The 15,459-nt window shown below is 33.9% G+C and overlaps 1 protein-coding gene across 7 annotated transcripts in view; it reads left to right on the forward strand.

The window, feature by feature from the left end:
• Positions 1-15,459, forward strand: part of AKAP9 (A-kinase anchoring protein 9) — a 127,939-nt gene that overhangs the window by 26,580 nt on the left and 85,900 nt on the right. For all 7 annotated transcript variants that reach the window (XR_014028654.1, XR_014028655.1, XM_081345585.1 and 4 more), the window contains 9 exons: positions 2,302-2,457; positions 4,174-4,365; positions 5,250-7,667; positions 10,602-10,800; positions 10,952-11,031; positions 11,339-11,444; positions 12,208-12,305; positions 14,353-14,455; positions 14,880-15,078. Coding sequence is in view for 5 of the 7 variants with exons in the window: in XM_081345585.1 (XP_081201711.1) it covers positions 2,302-2,457; positions 4,174-4,365; positions 5,250-7,667; positions 10,602-10,800; positions 10,952-11,031; positions 11,339-11,444; positions 12,208-12,305; positions 14,353-14,455; positions 14,880-15,078 (3,551 nt within the window). In the remaining 2 variants the exon portion in view is untranslated. The remainder of the gene's footprint in view (positions 1-2,301; positions 2,458-4,173; positions 4,366-5,249; positions 7,668-10,601; positions 10,801-10,951; positions 11,032-11,338; positions 11,445-12,207; positions 12,306-14,352; positions 14,456-14,879; positions 15,079-15,459) is intronic.

Raw genomic sequence — 15,459 nt, forward strand, 5'->3', positions numbered from 1 at the left:
CTATCCCAACTTTATTGCTTTATGTGTAACTTATAATAAATTTGCTCTCTTTATAGAAAGCTACAAACTGTTAATAGTAATTTCTAGTAACAGAAAAACGTGGAGTTTTCAGAGTGCATTTTATCACACCTTAGATGTTTGTATTTTACTAACTTTATAATGTAACATTGTTTTTGTTGGTTGCAGTATATCTATTTTTTAAATAAAAGATAAACACTCAATAAAAAGAACTTCTTTTACAAGATTTTTATAAGTCTTAATATTAAACATTAAACATCTTAACATGTTAAAATCATTGTGTTAGTTTAATTTGGTATTTGCAGGAGAAAGTATTTACTGAAGTTTTGGGCATGTGAATTTTAAAAAGCTAGGATATAATTACAGTGCTTTTCTTTCCTCATCTTTCCATTATAGGTAGTCCTCAACTTATGACCAGTCACTAAGCTAAGTTCAAAGTTATGATGAACCCCTAAAATGGGACTTACAATCTGGATTCAAAGTTCCAATGTCCATGCTCCCTGGGTTATGTGACTATATTTTTGGCGCTTGGCATATTTATGGTTGTTTGCAGCATCTTGCAGTTGACTGTGATTTATGACATCTTTGCCAGAAACCAGCAATTATTTCCAGTTTCTTGCAAAACCTTTCCCAGAGTGAACAGTTTGCTTAACAATGGGTTTTTTTTAATGTCTTCCACAAAAAAAGATAATAAAATTGAATTTGGTCACATAGTGACCCACTTTACAACCGTCACGGTGTTATGTCCAAAAGTATGGCTCAATTACAATCTTAGGTTGAGGACTGTCTGTATCTCTTGCTATATAATCTTTTGATATCTTGCTTTTTGTTTGCCCAAATTAGTATCACAATTATGTTTTATTATATTCATCAAAGAAGGCATGAAAATAGTTTCGGTATTATTTGGCTAACTTGTTACTAGATATCATAATGTACAAAAGTGCAGGTATAGAGAACTAAGAGTGTAATTGATTGTCATAAGTTAGAAATGTATGTTAGGATGTTTGCTAAATGTAGAGAATGTTTAAGGGTAAAAACTTTTTAAAAATAATTTATTGGATTGATTTAAAAGTGCAGAAAATTATTTCTGAAAAAGAACTCTAATCTCTTTTCTAGTTTTGCATATTTATACAATACAGCTTTCTTGATTTTCTTAATTTAGCACTGTTTTCTAGCTTTTTTAATGAGAAAATTGAACATATTCAAAGTGAAAATGAGGTTGAGATTCCAGTTTGTAGTCTAATATTGCAAAACCATTTCCTTACTTCTCTGACACCATTTATATTATCCTATATCATCTGCTACAATTGATGGAAGGAAATATTTGGTTTATGCTTGCTTTTTCAACTTTGAGCTCATTTTTTGTTCTTTTATAGCCTTGAAAGAGAAACTAAGGCATCTTCCAACTTAAAACTGCATTGGATTGATTGTTGGGAAAACAGTTTCTTTCACTGATTTTATGTCTTGTGTTATGTCACAATATTTATTTCAATCCAACAGAGTAATTTTCATTGGATTCAGTTTCTTCTTTAACGTTGTCCCCATTTGTCTTTTTGTTTTATCTTTCTGGAGCATGATATTAGAATGATTGCTAATTGTTTGATGATTGAAATTTTAGTTCTTTGGATTTTAGATCTGTTCAAGAGAGTATAAAAAGTATAAGCAGTCCCATATTCTTTTGCAAACATTAAAAAATTATTTGGGGCTTGTGCTGAAAATCAGTTCTTGGAAAAATGTTTAGAAATGTAAAAAAGTGTTCATAAGCTACTAATATTAGAATTATAGCGAGACAAAAACTTGTATTTACATTAGTATTTTAAAGTATTAATTGGTAAAAATAATATCATTAGCAAGGAAAACAATATTCTGTTATATGTATAAAATAGAATATATATAGCTCAGTGTTGTACTATAGAATTCTTAGCACTCAGAGCTTTGTTTTCTTACAAATATTTCATTGCCAGGCTACATAAATTATGTGGTACCAATGAGATTTGCTGGTTGTTTATTTATATTAGCTTGCCCTGATAGTTTTTGTAGTTATGTGGCTTTCTCTTTGATGAAAAAAAGAGAATCGGCAACCATCAAGGAGAAAGTCGGCAAGCCCTATTCTCCATTGATAATGTTACATTGTAGTGTATATACTGTGATGTCTTTATACTAAAAATGCTTTATTTTTGCGTTTTCTAAATATCAGGACATATTTGTATGCATCCAAGACTCGTCTGACCTTATATAAAGTTCCTTTTAAATGGTGTTAATATTTAGCATAACTTTCTCTAGCTACAGGAATTTGAAACTGCTATCAAAAAAAGAGACAACATTATAACTCAACTCACTGCTAATCTGCAGCAAGCCAGGATGGAAAAAGATGAAACTATGAGGGAATTTTTGGAACTGACGGAACAAAGTCAAAAACTGCAAATTCAATTTCAGCATGTAAGTACTGATAATATTTTATTAAAGTTAAAAATATTCTTAAATCATTCCAGTTATTGAAGGAAAAATATATATGTTTCTATCGTCTTCTCTACCTTCCCATTAGGTAGAGCCATTTTTGAGGTAATAGATTGATTTTGATTTTATACATTATTCGGTGACTGGATTCATATTAAACTTTAACTTTGCAAATTATACTTTCAGTTCTCTGTCTTATGAATAATGGCCCATTGATTCTATCCAAATTCCAAAATTTTACTTTAAGGGAGCCTTTCAAATTAGAATTATGAGCTAAAAACAGTGCTGATTTAGAGAGTTCACAAACAGTGGTTTGACTATTCTGATAAAATGGAAAGTGCAAATTGATCAAACTGGGTTTTTATTTAACAGCTTGAGGTGGAGAAGAATGGATGAGACTGTGTTCAGGATTTGTTTTGGTTATAAATCAGTACATTGAATCTGGTCAGTATACAATAAATTATCAGGAAACATCAAACACTTCAAAAAGTAATAAGAAAAAAGAAAGTCTATCCTAATTTAGCAAAAGCAAGCTTGAACAATATGATTTTCAAAGTCTTGTGAAATGCAAGGAGGATCTAAGTAAAAATATTTCCAGTGTGAGGACAGAGAATCAAACTCAACGAGGTTCCCATCAAAATCTATTTTGTTTATCCAGATCAGTTAGGAGCATCTTACTGTCTATATTGTATTGAGCCATTAGGAAGAATTCTGTGTTCTCCTGACTAAAAAGGGACATTCACATTTCTAAATCCAGTGAAGGGAAGGGAAGTATCAGAAATTAATGCTAAATGCTAGTTATTTATATCAAAGGAACTAAGTTATTTTTTAAGTGGATTCATAAATGTAAGATGGCTTGTTGAAAATATTAGAAACATATTTTGCTTTGGGGTGAACCATATCACATTAATTTGAAAATGTCAGAAATATTTTTAATAGGCTTGGTATCAGATATCTATGTGTAGATACATTATTATTGTTTTTATGCTTTTATTTATAATGCTGGTCTGTGACCATAATTGATTGATCAATATATATTTTTAAACTAATTATATTGTCAGTATTCTATTGCAGCAGTCCCCAACCTTTCTGGCTTGGCAGCCCAGTGGGGGGGAGAAGGGAACCAGCCTGCGCAAGTGGTGGGCCAACATGTGCACATGTGCATACATGCCAGCCCACCACTCACACAAATCAAGCTATGCTTGTGTGTGCCAACCTGACGCTCACACAAGTCGAGCTGTGCATGTGCACGCCAGCTCATTGGTCATATAAGTTAAGCTGCACATCTGCTCGCATGGCCCGGTTCCAAATAGGTATGGCCCAGTAGTGGATTGTCATCCAGGGCTTGGGGTGTTTTTCTGTATCAACTAATTGTAGGTTCCCTGAATGAAGTTCCTTTATCTTTTGTAATTCCAAAGTGCATATCCTTGTAAGTTCAGTCTTTTTCAGGATAATTTACTCTGACCTATGGTTGATTGCATTAGAGAAGTAAGTTATAAAAATTCAGGAGGAAAAGGGACTTAAGGGATTGCTAATATCTTGCTCTTTATGATATCTTTGAGAATAAGAATGCTTCCACTGTTTAAAATGCAAAATACATGTCTTTCTGGGAGAGAAATAAAAATATATTACTGAGAATGCTTAATTTGGAAGCCACTTTTTCAAACAATGTCTCTTAATACACTTTCTATTCATAAGTTGCAGGCAAGTGAAACTTTAAGGAACACCAGTCACAGCAGTACAGCTGCTGACTTATTACAAGCTAGGCAACAAATATTTGCCTATCAGCAACAGCTTGAAGAACAAGAGCAGCTGTTGAGAAACTATCAGAAGAAAAATGAAGATTTTGAAGTGCAGGTTTCACTTCTGCAACATAAAATCATGGACATGGTCTGTATTTTAAGGCTATACATTTTGTCATAGTTATTGTTTGAAAGAGATTTAAAAATGGTACAATTGTCTGTCACTTATACATACACAATATAAAACATGGGATGAGGAAAACTGAATATTTATTTTTGAAGTATGTATATGACTTCTTGCACCAGGCAAGTTTCACTTAGCCAAATTAGCCATGGTTAAAGCATACAGTGGTAATATATACTGTTGAATGGTGGATAATGTGAAGGACTGATTCGCATTTTTCTTATCATTCAGCTATTTTATTTCTGTAGTTTGCCTATATAGAACAGCACTATTTGTTTGTTTTTTATCCTTTGTTTTTGTTTATCCTTTTAAACACATTTGGTTAATTATATAGCATCTGCCAAATAATATTTTACCAGAATTATGAAAAAAGTAAAAAATGTGAGAGTGGTATTTATTACTCTAACCAGTTTATGCAGACTACCTGCAGCAAGAATAAGTTTAGATTTATTTATATATATATATATTACTTATTCTGTCAATTTCCTGGTTGGAGAACATAGTAAACTAGGCAAAAAAAATATATTGGGTGGTATGTCATGGAAATTTAGCCATTGTTTTAAAATCCATTTTAAGAATAAGATTTTCATATTAAAGCACAATGTAGTTTATTTGAGTAGACATGTATTATCAAACAGAACAGTTACTTTTTTAAACCAGTTACAGAATTTAATGTACTATTTGAATCCAAATCCTGTACTCATTTTATTAACTTTTTTGTAATGTATTCTTCTAAATTGATAGTTTCTTTTCATGGTAATACAGAACTTAAGAAATCTGAGATATATAAAAGTACAACACATTAGAAATTTAAAGTAAATAAAATAAGGGAACTGTTTTTATTATAGGAAAAATGGAAAGATGAAGAAGATTGTTCTACAAAGAAAAAAATGCAGGAACAACAAACAACTATTGAACAACTGGAAGCAAAATGTATAGAACATGAAGAAAATATATTTCTTTATCTGAAAAAAATATCAATTGCTGAGAAATCTCTGGAGGAATTAAAAGAAGCGACTTTTGAAAAAAATCAAGAGATGGATAATGTGAAGTTTGAACTAATAACTTCTAAACAAAAAGAAAGACTTTGCTCTGATGAAATAAAACAGTTAATGGGAACTGTAGAAGAACTGCAAAAGCAATTTCACAAAGATACCCAACATGAGAATGATATTAAAGAAAAAATGGAACTTGAAGCCCAAAGGAAACTTGCAGACCTCAGGGCAGAATTGGAAGAAATGCATGGCCAGCAAATTGTACAACTGAAGCAAGAATTAATCAGAGAACATTCAGCAAAAATTGAAAAGCTCCTTGCCCAACAAAAAGCAGATCTAGAGAAGCTATACTCTGATAATACTAATGAAGACCAAATGCACTTAATGAATACTGCAATTAATGAGCTGAATCAGATGCTTCAGGATGCTAATTATCAAAAAGAAAAAGTAAAAGAAGAATTGTCCAAACAGGTTGAATTGTTATCCTTGGAAAAATCTTCTCTTCAAAATCAAGTGGAAGATCTTTGTCAAGAACTGAGCTTTGCAAGAGAACAGATCCAAAGGGTTAAGAAGACTATAAATGAAAAAGAATCCAAATTGCAAGAAGTAGATATGTTAAAAATCACTATAGGGGATCTAAAAGCTCAACTTGCTTCAGCCTCAGAGATCAGGGAAGAACTAGAAATGAAACATGAGGCAGAAATTACCAACTACAAAATAAAACTTGAAATGCTGCAAAAAGAAAAGGATGCTGTTTTGGATAGGATGGCAGAATCTCAAGAAGCAGAACTAGAGAGATTGAGGACTCAGCTTTTATTTAGTCATGAAGAAGAATTATCAAAAGTTAAAGATGATTTACAAATAGAACACAAAATAAATATTGAAAACCTTAAAGATAATATGGCTATGCAAGCTAAACAGCAATTAGATGATTTACAAAATGAAATGAATATAAAAATAGAAGCTGTGCAATTTGAAAATGATAATTTAATAAAAAATCAGAATCAACTCACATTAGAAATAGCAAGACTAAAAGATTTGCATCCACCTACAATAGATACTAACTCCAAAGAAATGATGCTTCTGGTAAATAATCTCCAGAAAGAGATAGAAGTTCTTAGACAAGAAGAAAATAAAAAATGTGTACTTGAACAGGAGATTCGGGAGGTGCAACTTAAAACAGAATTATTTGAGAAACAAATGAAAGAGCAAGCACATTGTCTTCAAGAAAAGTATTTATTACTTGAAGCACAAAATACTGTACTTGAAGGTAAAAACAAGGCTTTGCAAGAGAAATTAAATAAATGCACAATTAAGAATGTGGTAGGGAACTTGATTTTAACTAGTGACAATTCCAATTCAGAAGATTTTGATGTACAAAAAAGAATAGACAAATTAATAGCTGAAAATGAAAAACTTGTACAACAAGACATTAAACAAAAGGAAGAGATTGATACACTAAAAAAATCCTTTTCACTTGCTGAAATAAATTTTAACCGTAATTACCAAGAACTCCAAGAAAATTATACTTCTCTTTTAAAGGTAAAATTGGAATTAGAAGAAAGCAAGAACAAGAATGAAGCTGAATATAAAACCAAACTCCAGGGTTTGGTGGAAAAGATTCAACATTCACAGGGAGGTTTTCCTATTGGGTTGAAAACTCAAAGTACAGTTGTTCACAGTAAGAGAGAAAAAGTCTTAAATGATTTTGGGGAAGTTATAGAAAAAGACACAACAGAACTTATGGAAAAACTTGAGCTTGCTCATCATGAAAATTTAGAACTTTCATTAAGACTTTCTGATCTTTCTGAACAGTTAAAAGTAAAGCATCATCAAATCTGCCAATTAAATGCAGAAGTTATGTGCCTAAAACAAGATAAAGAGCGCATTTCAGCAAGATGTAAAGAATTAGAATTTGTAGTTGGTCACAAATCGGAGGAAAATAAGAACACTTTTGAACATGAAACAAAAAATTATAGTATGGAACTAGCCAAAGACCAGTCTAATGAATCTGGAAACTTTATTTCTGACTTCAGTCAGAAATTTGACAGATCAATAGGAGAAAAAGAAGGAAAATTAATATCAAGTGAGCTGTTGACTCACAGCATTCCAGTGGAAGAGATACTTCAACAAAAACTAAGCCCAGAATCAGAATCGCTGTTAGATAACTTTAATCAAATGCGTGAAATAACAGGAGAAACTATGTGTGTGGATTTTGTGCAAAACGAAAACAAGCTTAAGGAACAGCTGGATATGTTGAAAACTGAACAGGTATGGATCAACATATATGAAAGCATGAATATATGTATTTCTGCATGCTTTCTCAGTAGGCTAATATGTGCTAATAAGGACTTATTGTATAAGGGCATTCTCTTGATGAACAGTTACATATCTGTTTTATATGATTTTCCTTGAATGTGTGAAATTAGTTCACAGGTATTTTGGGCAAATCGAGACATATTAACATAAAAGGTAAAGGTAAAGGTTCCCCCGCACACGCGTGCTAGTCGTTTCCGACTCTAGGGGCCGGTGCTCATCTCCGTTTCAAAGCCGAAGAGCCAGCGCTTGTCCGAGGACGTCTCCGTGGTCATGTGGCCGGCATGACTAGACGCCAAAGGCGCACGGAACGCTGTTACCTTCCCACCGGAGTGGTCCCTATTTTTCTACTCGCATTTTGACGTGCTTTCGAACTGCTAGGTTGGCAGAAGCTGGGACGAGTAACAGGCGCTCAACTCTGTTACGCGGCACTCGGGATTCGACCCGCCAAACTGCCGACCTTCCGATCGACAAGCTCAGCGTCCTAACCCACTGAGCCACCGCGTCCCTCTATATTAACATAGAAACACATAAAATTTATATTAACATAGAAACAGAAAAAACTAATGGCAGAAAAAGACCTTCCTATCCACTGAACCACTTGGATAAGCCCTATCCTGTACAACTTTTTTATGAACTCATTATGTGGAACTATATCAATGTTTTGCTAAAATTTATGTTCATGGTACCACTTTCATCCGAATCATTTGTGACATATTTAAAAAGGTTTAGTTTTTTTAGTTTAATGTGATGATCTGTCCTCATCTGGCCCTGTATCTGGTTTGGGTCCATCATGTTGTGCACTTTTAAATGTTCATTAATTTTTTTTCCAGGAATGATTCCATTAACTTCACCTCTACATACAATAAACTCATAGGCCTATAGTTTCTAGCTTCTTCCCTAGCCTCTATCTTGTGGATGGGTACAATATTAGCTGTTCACCAGTCCTCAGGAACTTCACCTGTTAGAAGAGACTGGTTAAACAGATCAGTTAATGGTCCAGTGAGCACACCTAGAAGTTCCCTCAGAACTCTGAGATGAGTATTATCCTAACATTACTTTCTCAAGCCTTAAGTGGGCTAGCTCACACCCACCTTCATCTCTAAAAACCTTGCAAAAGAACCTGCACTGCTAGGACTAGTATGATCTTCCAACCTGTTTTTGTTACTGGCATTTAGTAGAATGAGCAAAAATATTTGTTTACATGATTTTTGCCAGGTTTTCCTTAAAAAAAGAATTGTTAGTATTTTTTATTTTGGTGATTGCATAATTTTTTTCTCTTTCTGTCACTAATATACCTAAAAAGGTTTTATTCCCCTTTTTAATACAGTTAGCCAGTTCCTCCTCTTTCTGTGCTTTAGTAGGACTAATAACTTGTGTGGTTTCTTTCTGTAGGATCTTAAACACCTATCAGCACATTTCCTCTATTCATAATTTGCTATATGCTGATTTTTTTCTCCTTTATCCTACACACATCTGCTATGAATCAGAATGGGTTTTCCTTTCCTTTGCTTTTACTAATGTGCCTCACATTAATTGCCTCCAAAATAGCAGTTTTATCAGTGTCCACTGAGCATTGTCTCCTGTCACTTTATGCCACCCTTCAAGTAATTAATAGAATAGAATAGAATAGAATAGAATAGAATAGAATAGAATAGAATAGAATAGAATAGAATAGAATAGAATCTGGAAAGGACTTTGGAGATCTTTTTCTCCCACACCCTGTTTAGGCAGGAATCCCTATACCATTTCAGACAGATGATTGTCCAATCCCTTCTTAAAAACTTCTAGTGTTGGAGGATTCACAACTTCTGGAGGCAAGTTGTTCCACTGATTAATTATTCTAACTGTCAGGAAATTTCTCCTTAGTTCTAGGTTGCTTCTCTCTTTGATTAGTTTCCATCCATTGCTTCTTGTCCTGCCGTCAGGTGCTTTGGAGAATAGCTTGGCTCCCTCTTTTTTATGGCAACCCCTGAGATACTGGAAGAGTGCTATCATGTCACCTCTATTCCTTCTCTTTATTAAACTAGACATACCCATTTCCAACCACCATTTTTATATGTTTATGTTTTAAATACTTTCCCAATTTGGTAAAATTTGCTTGAAGTCTAAAATACTAGTTTTAGTGTATGTTGTATCAGTTTTAGTTTTAATGTCAAACCAAAGGTTTCCCCCACCTCAACTTCTGGTCACTATCCCCATTTGTCAAAACTAAGTCTAGAACAGAGGTAGGCAGCCTTGGCTCTTTTATGACTCGTGGACTTCAACTCCCAGAATTCCTGAGTCAGCATGTCCACAAGTCATAAAAGAACCGAGGTTGCCTACCCCTGGTCTAGAATAAGGTCCGCTTTTATTGGGCATTTTACTAAGTGTTTTAGAGAAGCACCATTTAATGCTTCTAACGTATCCCTGCCACTGCTTGTAAGTCCAGTTGAAAGATTCCAGTTAATGTGGGCATGTTGAAGTCACCTGTGATTACAACCTCTCTCTTTATTACCGTCTGGGATATTTCCTCAACCAGAATGCTGTCCTAGCACCTAGGCTTACTAGAAATAGTTACTTCCTGTACTCCTATTCCATTCAACAACTCTAGCAACATCCTAGCATGGCTGGGTAAAATCAAGCACCACAAGTCACTGGGATTTACAAGGCAAGAAAGGTTGCTTTTGACATCTTCAATTAATTTGTAAAATATTAAGTATTATCTTGGATGTTTTGGATTAATATATTGCTGAAATCGAACATTGTTGTAAACTGCTTGAAAAATTGCAGATTAAGGTAGCGTGCAGTTTTAATAAGTGAGACTGCAACTCAGATTATTTATATGTTTAACATCTTGGGGAATAAAATGATTATTAAAATTTGTATATGGTGCATTTTTTTCTCTAGAACGACTTAAAATTGCAAATGGAGGCCCAACGTATTTGTCTCTCTGTGATTTACTCAGCGCATGTGAATCAGGTGCGCGAATATATGGAAAATGAAAAAGAGACTGCACTTTCTGCTCTTAAAGAAGAGCTCCAGCTACGTCATACACAAGAGTTGTGTGAGCTAAAGAAAAATCAGATTGTGGACAATAAAAAAACAGGTAAATGGATAAACCAGAAGGAAATTATTTTTGGAATTCCAAGCTTCTTATAATACTCTCCCAGTAGATTCTCTCCCCTTAGGCCATACCTGTAGTTTCTTAAAATAAAACTTATTAAAATAAATATTTCAGTGATAATTTGTCTCCACAGATGAAAAAGACCAGTCTGCATGGGTGCATCTGGAAGAACTTAGCAAGAAAGTAGTTGAAGAATGTTCAAAGCTCACTAAGGTCAAGAACAAATTGCCTTAGAATTGTTTAAATTTTGTGTTTTCATTCTTGGTCTAATCTTACAAAATGTTAAATGGTATCCCATGCATTTTTATAATATTGTTAGGCTATAGAATAAGTATGAGGATTGGGGAAAATACGGGTGAATATTTTAGGCACTTACCTAAGTGATCTTTCCTGTAATAAAATTATCTTGTGATTCTTAATGAATGAAAAATAGTATTCCTGTGAATGCTTTGTTTTTTCCCCAGGTGGATAGATATAATCAATTATAAAGCTATAATATTGATTTTTATTATTATTGTAGTCAGTGCATGAAATTCTTCCTGAACTTTTTTCAAATGCTACTGAACTTGATGTTGGTGAGAGAAGTCAATCTAATTCAGCATTAATGCCAGCAGAAGACCCTCAAGGTAATTCCAAGTGAATTCTTCTTGTATACTTCTGTATGTGGCCACAAGGCTTATTTATATAAAAGTTTGTAGAATTTAAGAGTTACAACAAGTCCTCAGATCACAACCACTCATGCAGTGACTGTTCAGAGTTAGGATAAGGCTGAACAAGTGAAACTTTTAATTGGTCTGCAAAGTTCTGATCATTGCAGCACTTCACAGTCACATGATCACCATTTGTGATCTTCCCTGTTAGCCCCCACATACAAGTAAAGTCAGTGGGGAAGCCAGCAAGAAAAGTTGCAAGTCACCCCTACCAAAAGTTGCCTTTTCTCCTGGGGAGAAAAAATGCTATGGAAGTATGAAATCCCTTTTATGTTCTGCAGTTTCCCCTGTCCTCATATAGTACAGGTAGACCTTTACGGCAGTTGGAACTGAAATGTCCCTTGCTAAACGATGCAGTCCTATGTGCTGTTGTAGAATTGTGTTAGGCCATTCAGTGGGAAGAGACAGGAGTGCAGGTAGGAGCACAAGTGATGTGCGTAGAGAAATCACTCATAATTCAGTATTTTTATTTGAAGTATTTGGCAGAAACTGAAAATTCATGTTTAGACTATGTTCAACATATATTTCAAAGATTAACATCTTAGTGGTGTTAAAGAACAGTAGTATACTGTTGAATAAAAATACTGTTTTAAAATTGTTATTTTAAAATAAAGAATAAAATCTACACTAGAATAATGAAATAATGATATATACATTTTATTTATTCTCTGTAATTTAGTTTTGCAAGAAACCCTACAAAGTCTCCTGAATAATATAATGGAAACGTCCCAGAGGCTACTGGAATATCAAATAGAATTCATAGATAGCAGAAAAAAGGTGAGATTCATTAAAGTTGAACAGAGAGGGTAGGATATGACACTACCTATCTCCTGTTTACAATACAGTCTTTTCAGCAGTCCCAGAAAGGGACTTGGATGACAAGTGACATGTTTTCAAAGAAAAAAGTCCATTTACCTTTTGGGGAAAAAACACCTTTGGGTCTTGAAATCAATGAGATATATTTCTGAATAAAATTGCATGAGACTACATTAAATCTTGATTTATTAATCTGTAGTACAGTGCTACAGGTCCATTTGATAGTCATGGCACAATTTCATTGATTTCATCCTGTAACTACCAAATTTGTATCAATTTCAATTGAAAAGGTTTTAGGTCTATACCACAGGTCTGCAACCCGCGGCTCCAGAGCCGCATGCGGCTCTTTCAGCCGTCTCCTGCGGCTCCCAGTCCTCTGCCATGTGCAGTCCAAAAAAAAAAGTTCAACCAATCAATTCAAATATGCAGGGTAGGTGCATATCTCGCCTTGGCTCCACTCTTCAAATCCTGTTCTGTGCATGCGCGCATGTACGCGCATGTGAACACATTTTTTGCAGCTCCCAGTTTTTCCTTTTGTGAGGGAACCGGTTCCGAGTGGCTCTTTCACTGTTTCAGGTTGCTGACCCCTGGTCTATACCTAATGCTTATCTTTTATTATATTGTACTAGATTGCTTTCCAGATAAATACAGAAATTAAAGTAGTTTTGGCATACCTGTTGGAACAAGAGAGAAACTTTGGTGTCCCATAGTTCTGAGATGTTAGATGAATCAAAGCTATGCAGTTTCTGTATAGTAGCATCAAATCCCCTCCCCTCTCCCTCCAGACAATCATATTTGCCTCATAACTGGGTAACATACAGGAAATTATTTAAAAGGAAGCTTTTTAAAAGACCCTTTGGTAAATCACTGGTACTTCTTGTTAATAATTTTTTTCTCTCTGATTTTGTTTTTGTGATTTGGATTGAATGTTTTCTAATTCTGTTGGTATTTTTTGTGGAAGTCTTTAGAATTATGAGATTACAATGGGCTGACTATTGAATCAACAGACCTGCACTCAGTTGGCATAGCAGCAGTGCCCTGTTTTCACCACACGATGCCCCCACTAGCGTGAATGGTGGTGTGCGTGCACTGGCCAGCCTGTTCTGCGGTCTGGTAGTGGGCCGTGGACTGCAGGTTGGGGACCCCTGCCCTATGCCATTTCAGACAAATGGTTGTCCAGTTTCTTCTTAAAAACTTCCAGTGTTGGAGCATTCACAATTTCTGGAGGCAAGTCGTATCACTGGTTAATTGTTCTAACAATCAGCAAATTTCTTCTTAGTTCTAGGTTGCTTTCTTCTTGATTAGTTTCCATCCATTGCTTCTTGTCCTGCCCTCAGGTACTTTGGAGAATAGCTTGACTTCCTCTTCATTGTGGCGACTCCTGATATTGGAACTTATTCCAATAAGAGGAAAAAAATGGTGTAGGAAACATAAATAGCTATAGACTTTCTCAAACATTTGCAAAATGTATGTTTTTCAGAAGAAGCTAAATTAAAAATGTTGTAATGCCCTAAATATATTATGATTTGAAATATTAAATATAATATATGTAGTGCACTAAGAAATAAATCTTATTGGAATTGTTTGGGCTGCTGTTTTTTATTAATAAATAAAATTATATTTAGTAAAATAAAAACTGACAAAGTTTTTTAAAAACAAAGCATTACCTGGATACTTAACTTTATTGGTATATTTGGAGATATAAAAATCAATTTTTGTTTAATAAATAAGCATAGAATTCCATTGAATAATGAAATAGTAACTGGATATATAAATATTGGATATATAAATATTTCCTATGTATTATTTATACAAGTATTGAGATGATTATTACTGAATTCATGAAATATGTTATGAGCAGTACACTGTTAGAAGTGCAGAAGTTTCAGAACATTATAGTGGTGGAAAAGTTTCTATTTTTTTGACAAATATGATTACTCTGACAGTTTTTTAAAAAATAACATGCATATTTTTTTCTCTACTTTTTGTTTTTGTTTAAATTTTTCAGATTGAAGACCAACAGACATACCATGCTGATTATAATGATAAAGAGACTGGCTCTCTTCAACAAAATGTAGAATCTTTGCCTACTGCATCTCAAGATCTAGTTGGTAAAGATATGCACCTTAAATTGTTGACTTATATTGTTAATATAAATAGACATGTATGGTTTAAAAACTTTTAGGCATATGAAAAATACAAAAGGAAATTATAGTATAGTATAACAATCTTAGTTTCTTATATTTTATAATCCGAGTATATATTTAATACCTTAAAATATGCATAATTTAAAAAATTTAATTCAGAACTAAATAGCTTCATACTTTTCAGCAAAGCAAAGTAGCTCTTGTCTATTTTCATATTTGAACTCTGTAGGCATGGTAAGCTGAAGTTGCCTATGGTCATAATTTTGTCACAACTTATATCTAAAATACTATATGTCTATGTGTGTGTATAAAATCTTAAAATATGTTATTCTGATATTTGTTATTTTTCTATTATTAAGTAAACTAATGTTTATTTATTCATTTATAGGCATTAAAGTTAAGTCAATTTCACAGGAAGAAGTAGAGAATTTGAAATTTCAACTTGAAGAACAACATGCCAAAGAAATTGAGCATCTTCGATCATATTTCCATCAGCAATTAAAAGAAACTGAGGAAAAATATTTTGCAGAAATGGTTCACTTGCAGAATAGACTCCAAATTGTCAGTGAGTCTTCTGAAAATTCCAGGTATTTATAATTTTGGACCTCATTTTTATTTTATGATTTGAGTTGATTTCAACAGTTTTTCTGTGTACTCAGAATTAATTAGATTTTCCCAATTCCAGCCGTGTTTCATTTAAAAGAAGGAAAATATGCTACAGTTGGATCTTCATACTTGATACTATGTATCCTGAATATTCTAGGACAGCAATCCCCAACATTTCTGGCTTGGAGGCTTGGTGGAGAGGAGAGAGGGGATAGTTCCTTGTGAGTGGTAGGCAGGGTGCACACAGGTACCCCCAGCTGCATTTGAGCAAGCGATGGGCGAACATGCCACTCGGGCAAATGGAGCTGCTCACACAGACTGCCAATGCTTGTGTGAAGGAAGCTTTGTGTGCGAGTGCAAGA

This window comes from Vipera berus, assembly GCF_964194415.1.
Source record: "Vipera berus genome assembly, chromosome: Z".
In the NCBI taxonomy this organism is placed as follows: Eukaryota; Metazoa; Chordata; class Lepidosauria; order Squamata; family Viperidae; genus Vipera; species Vipera berus.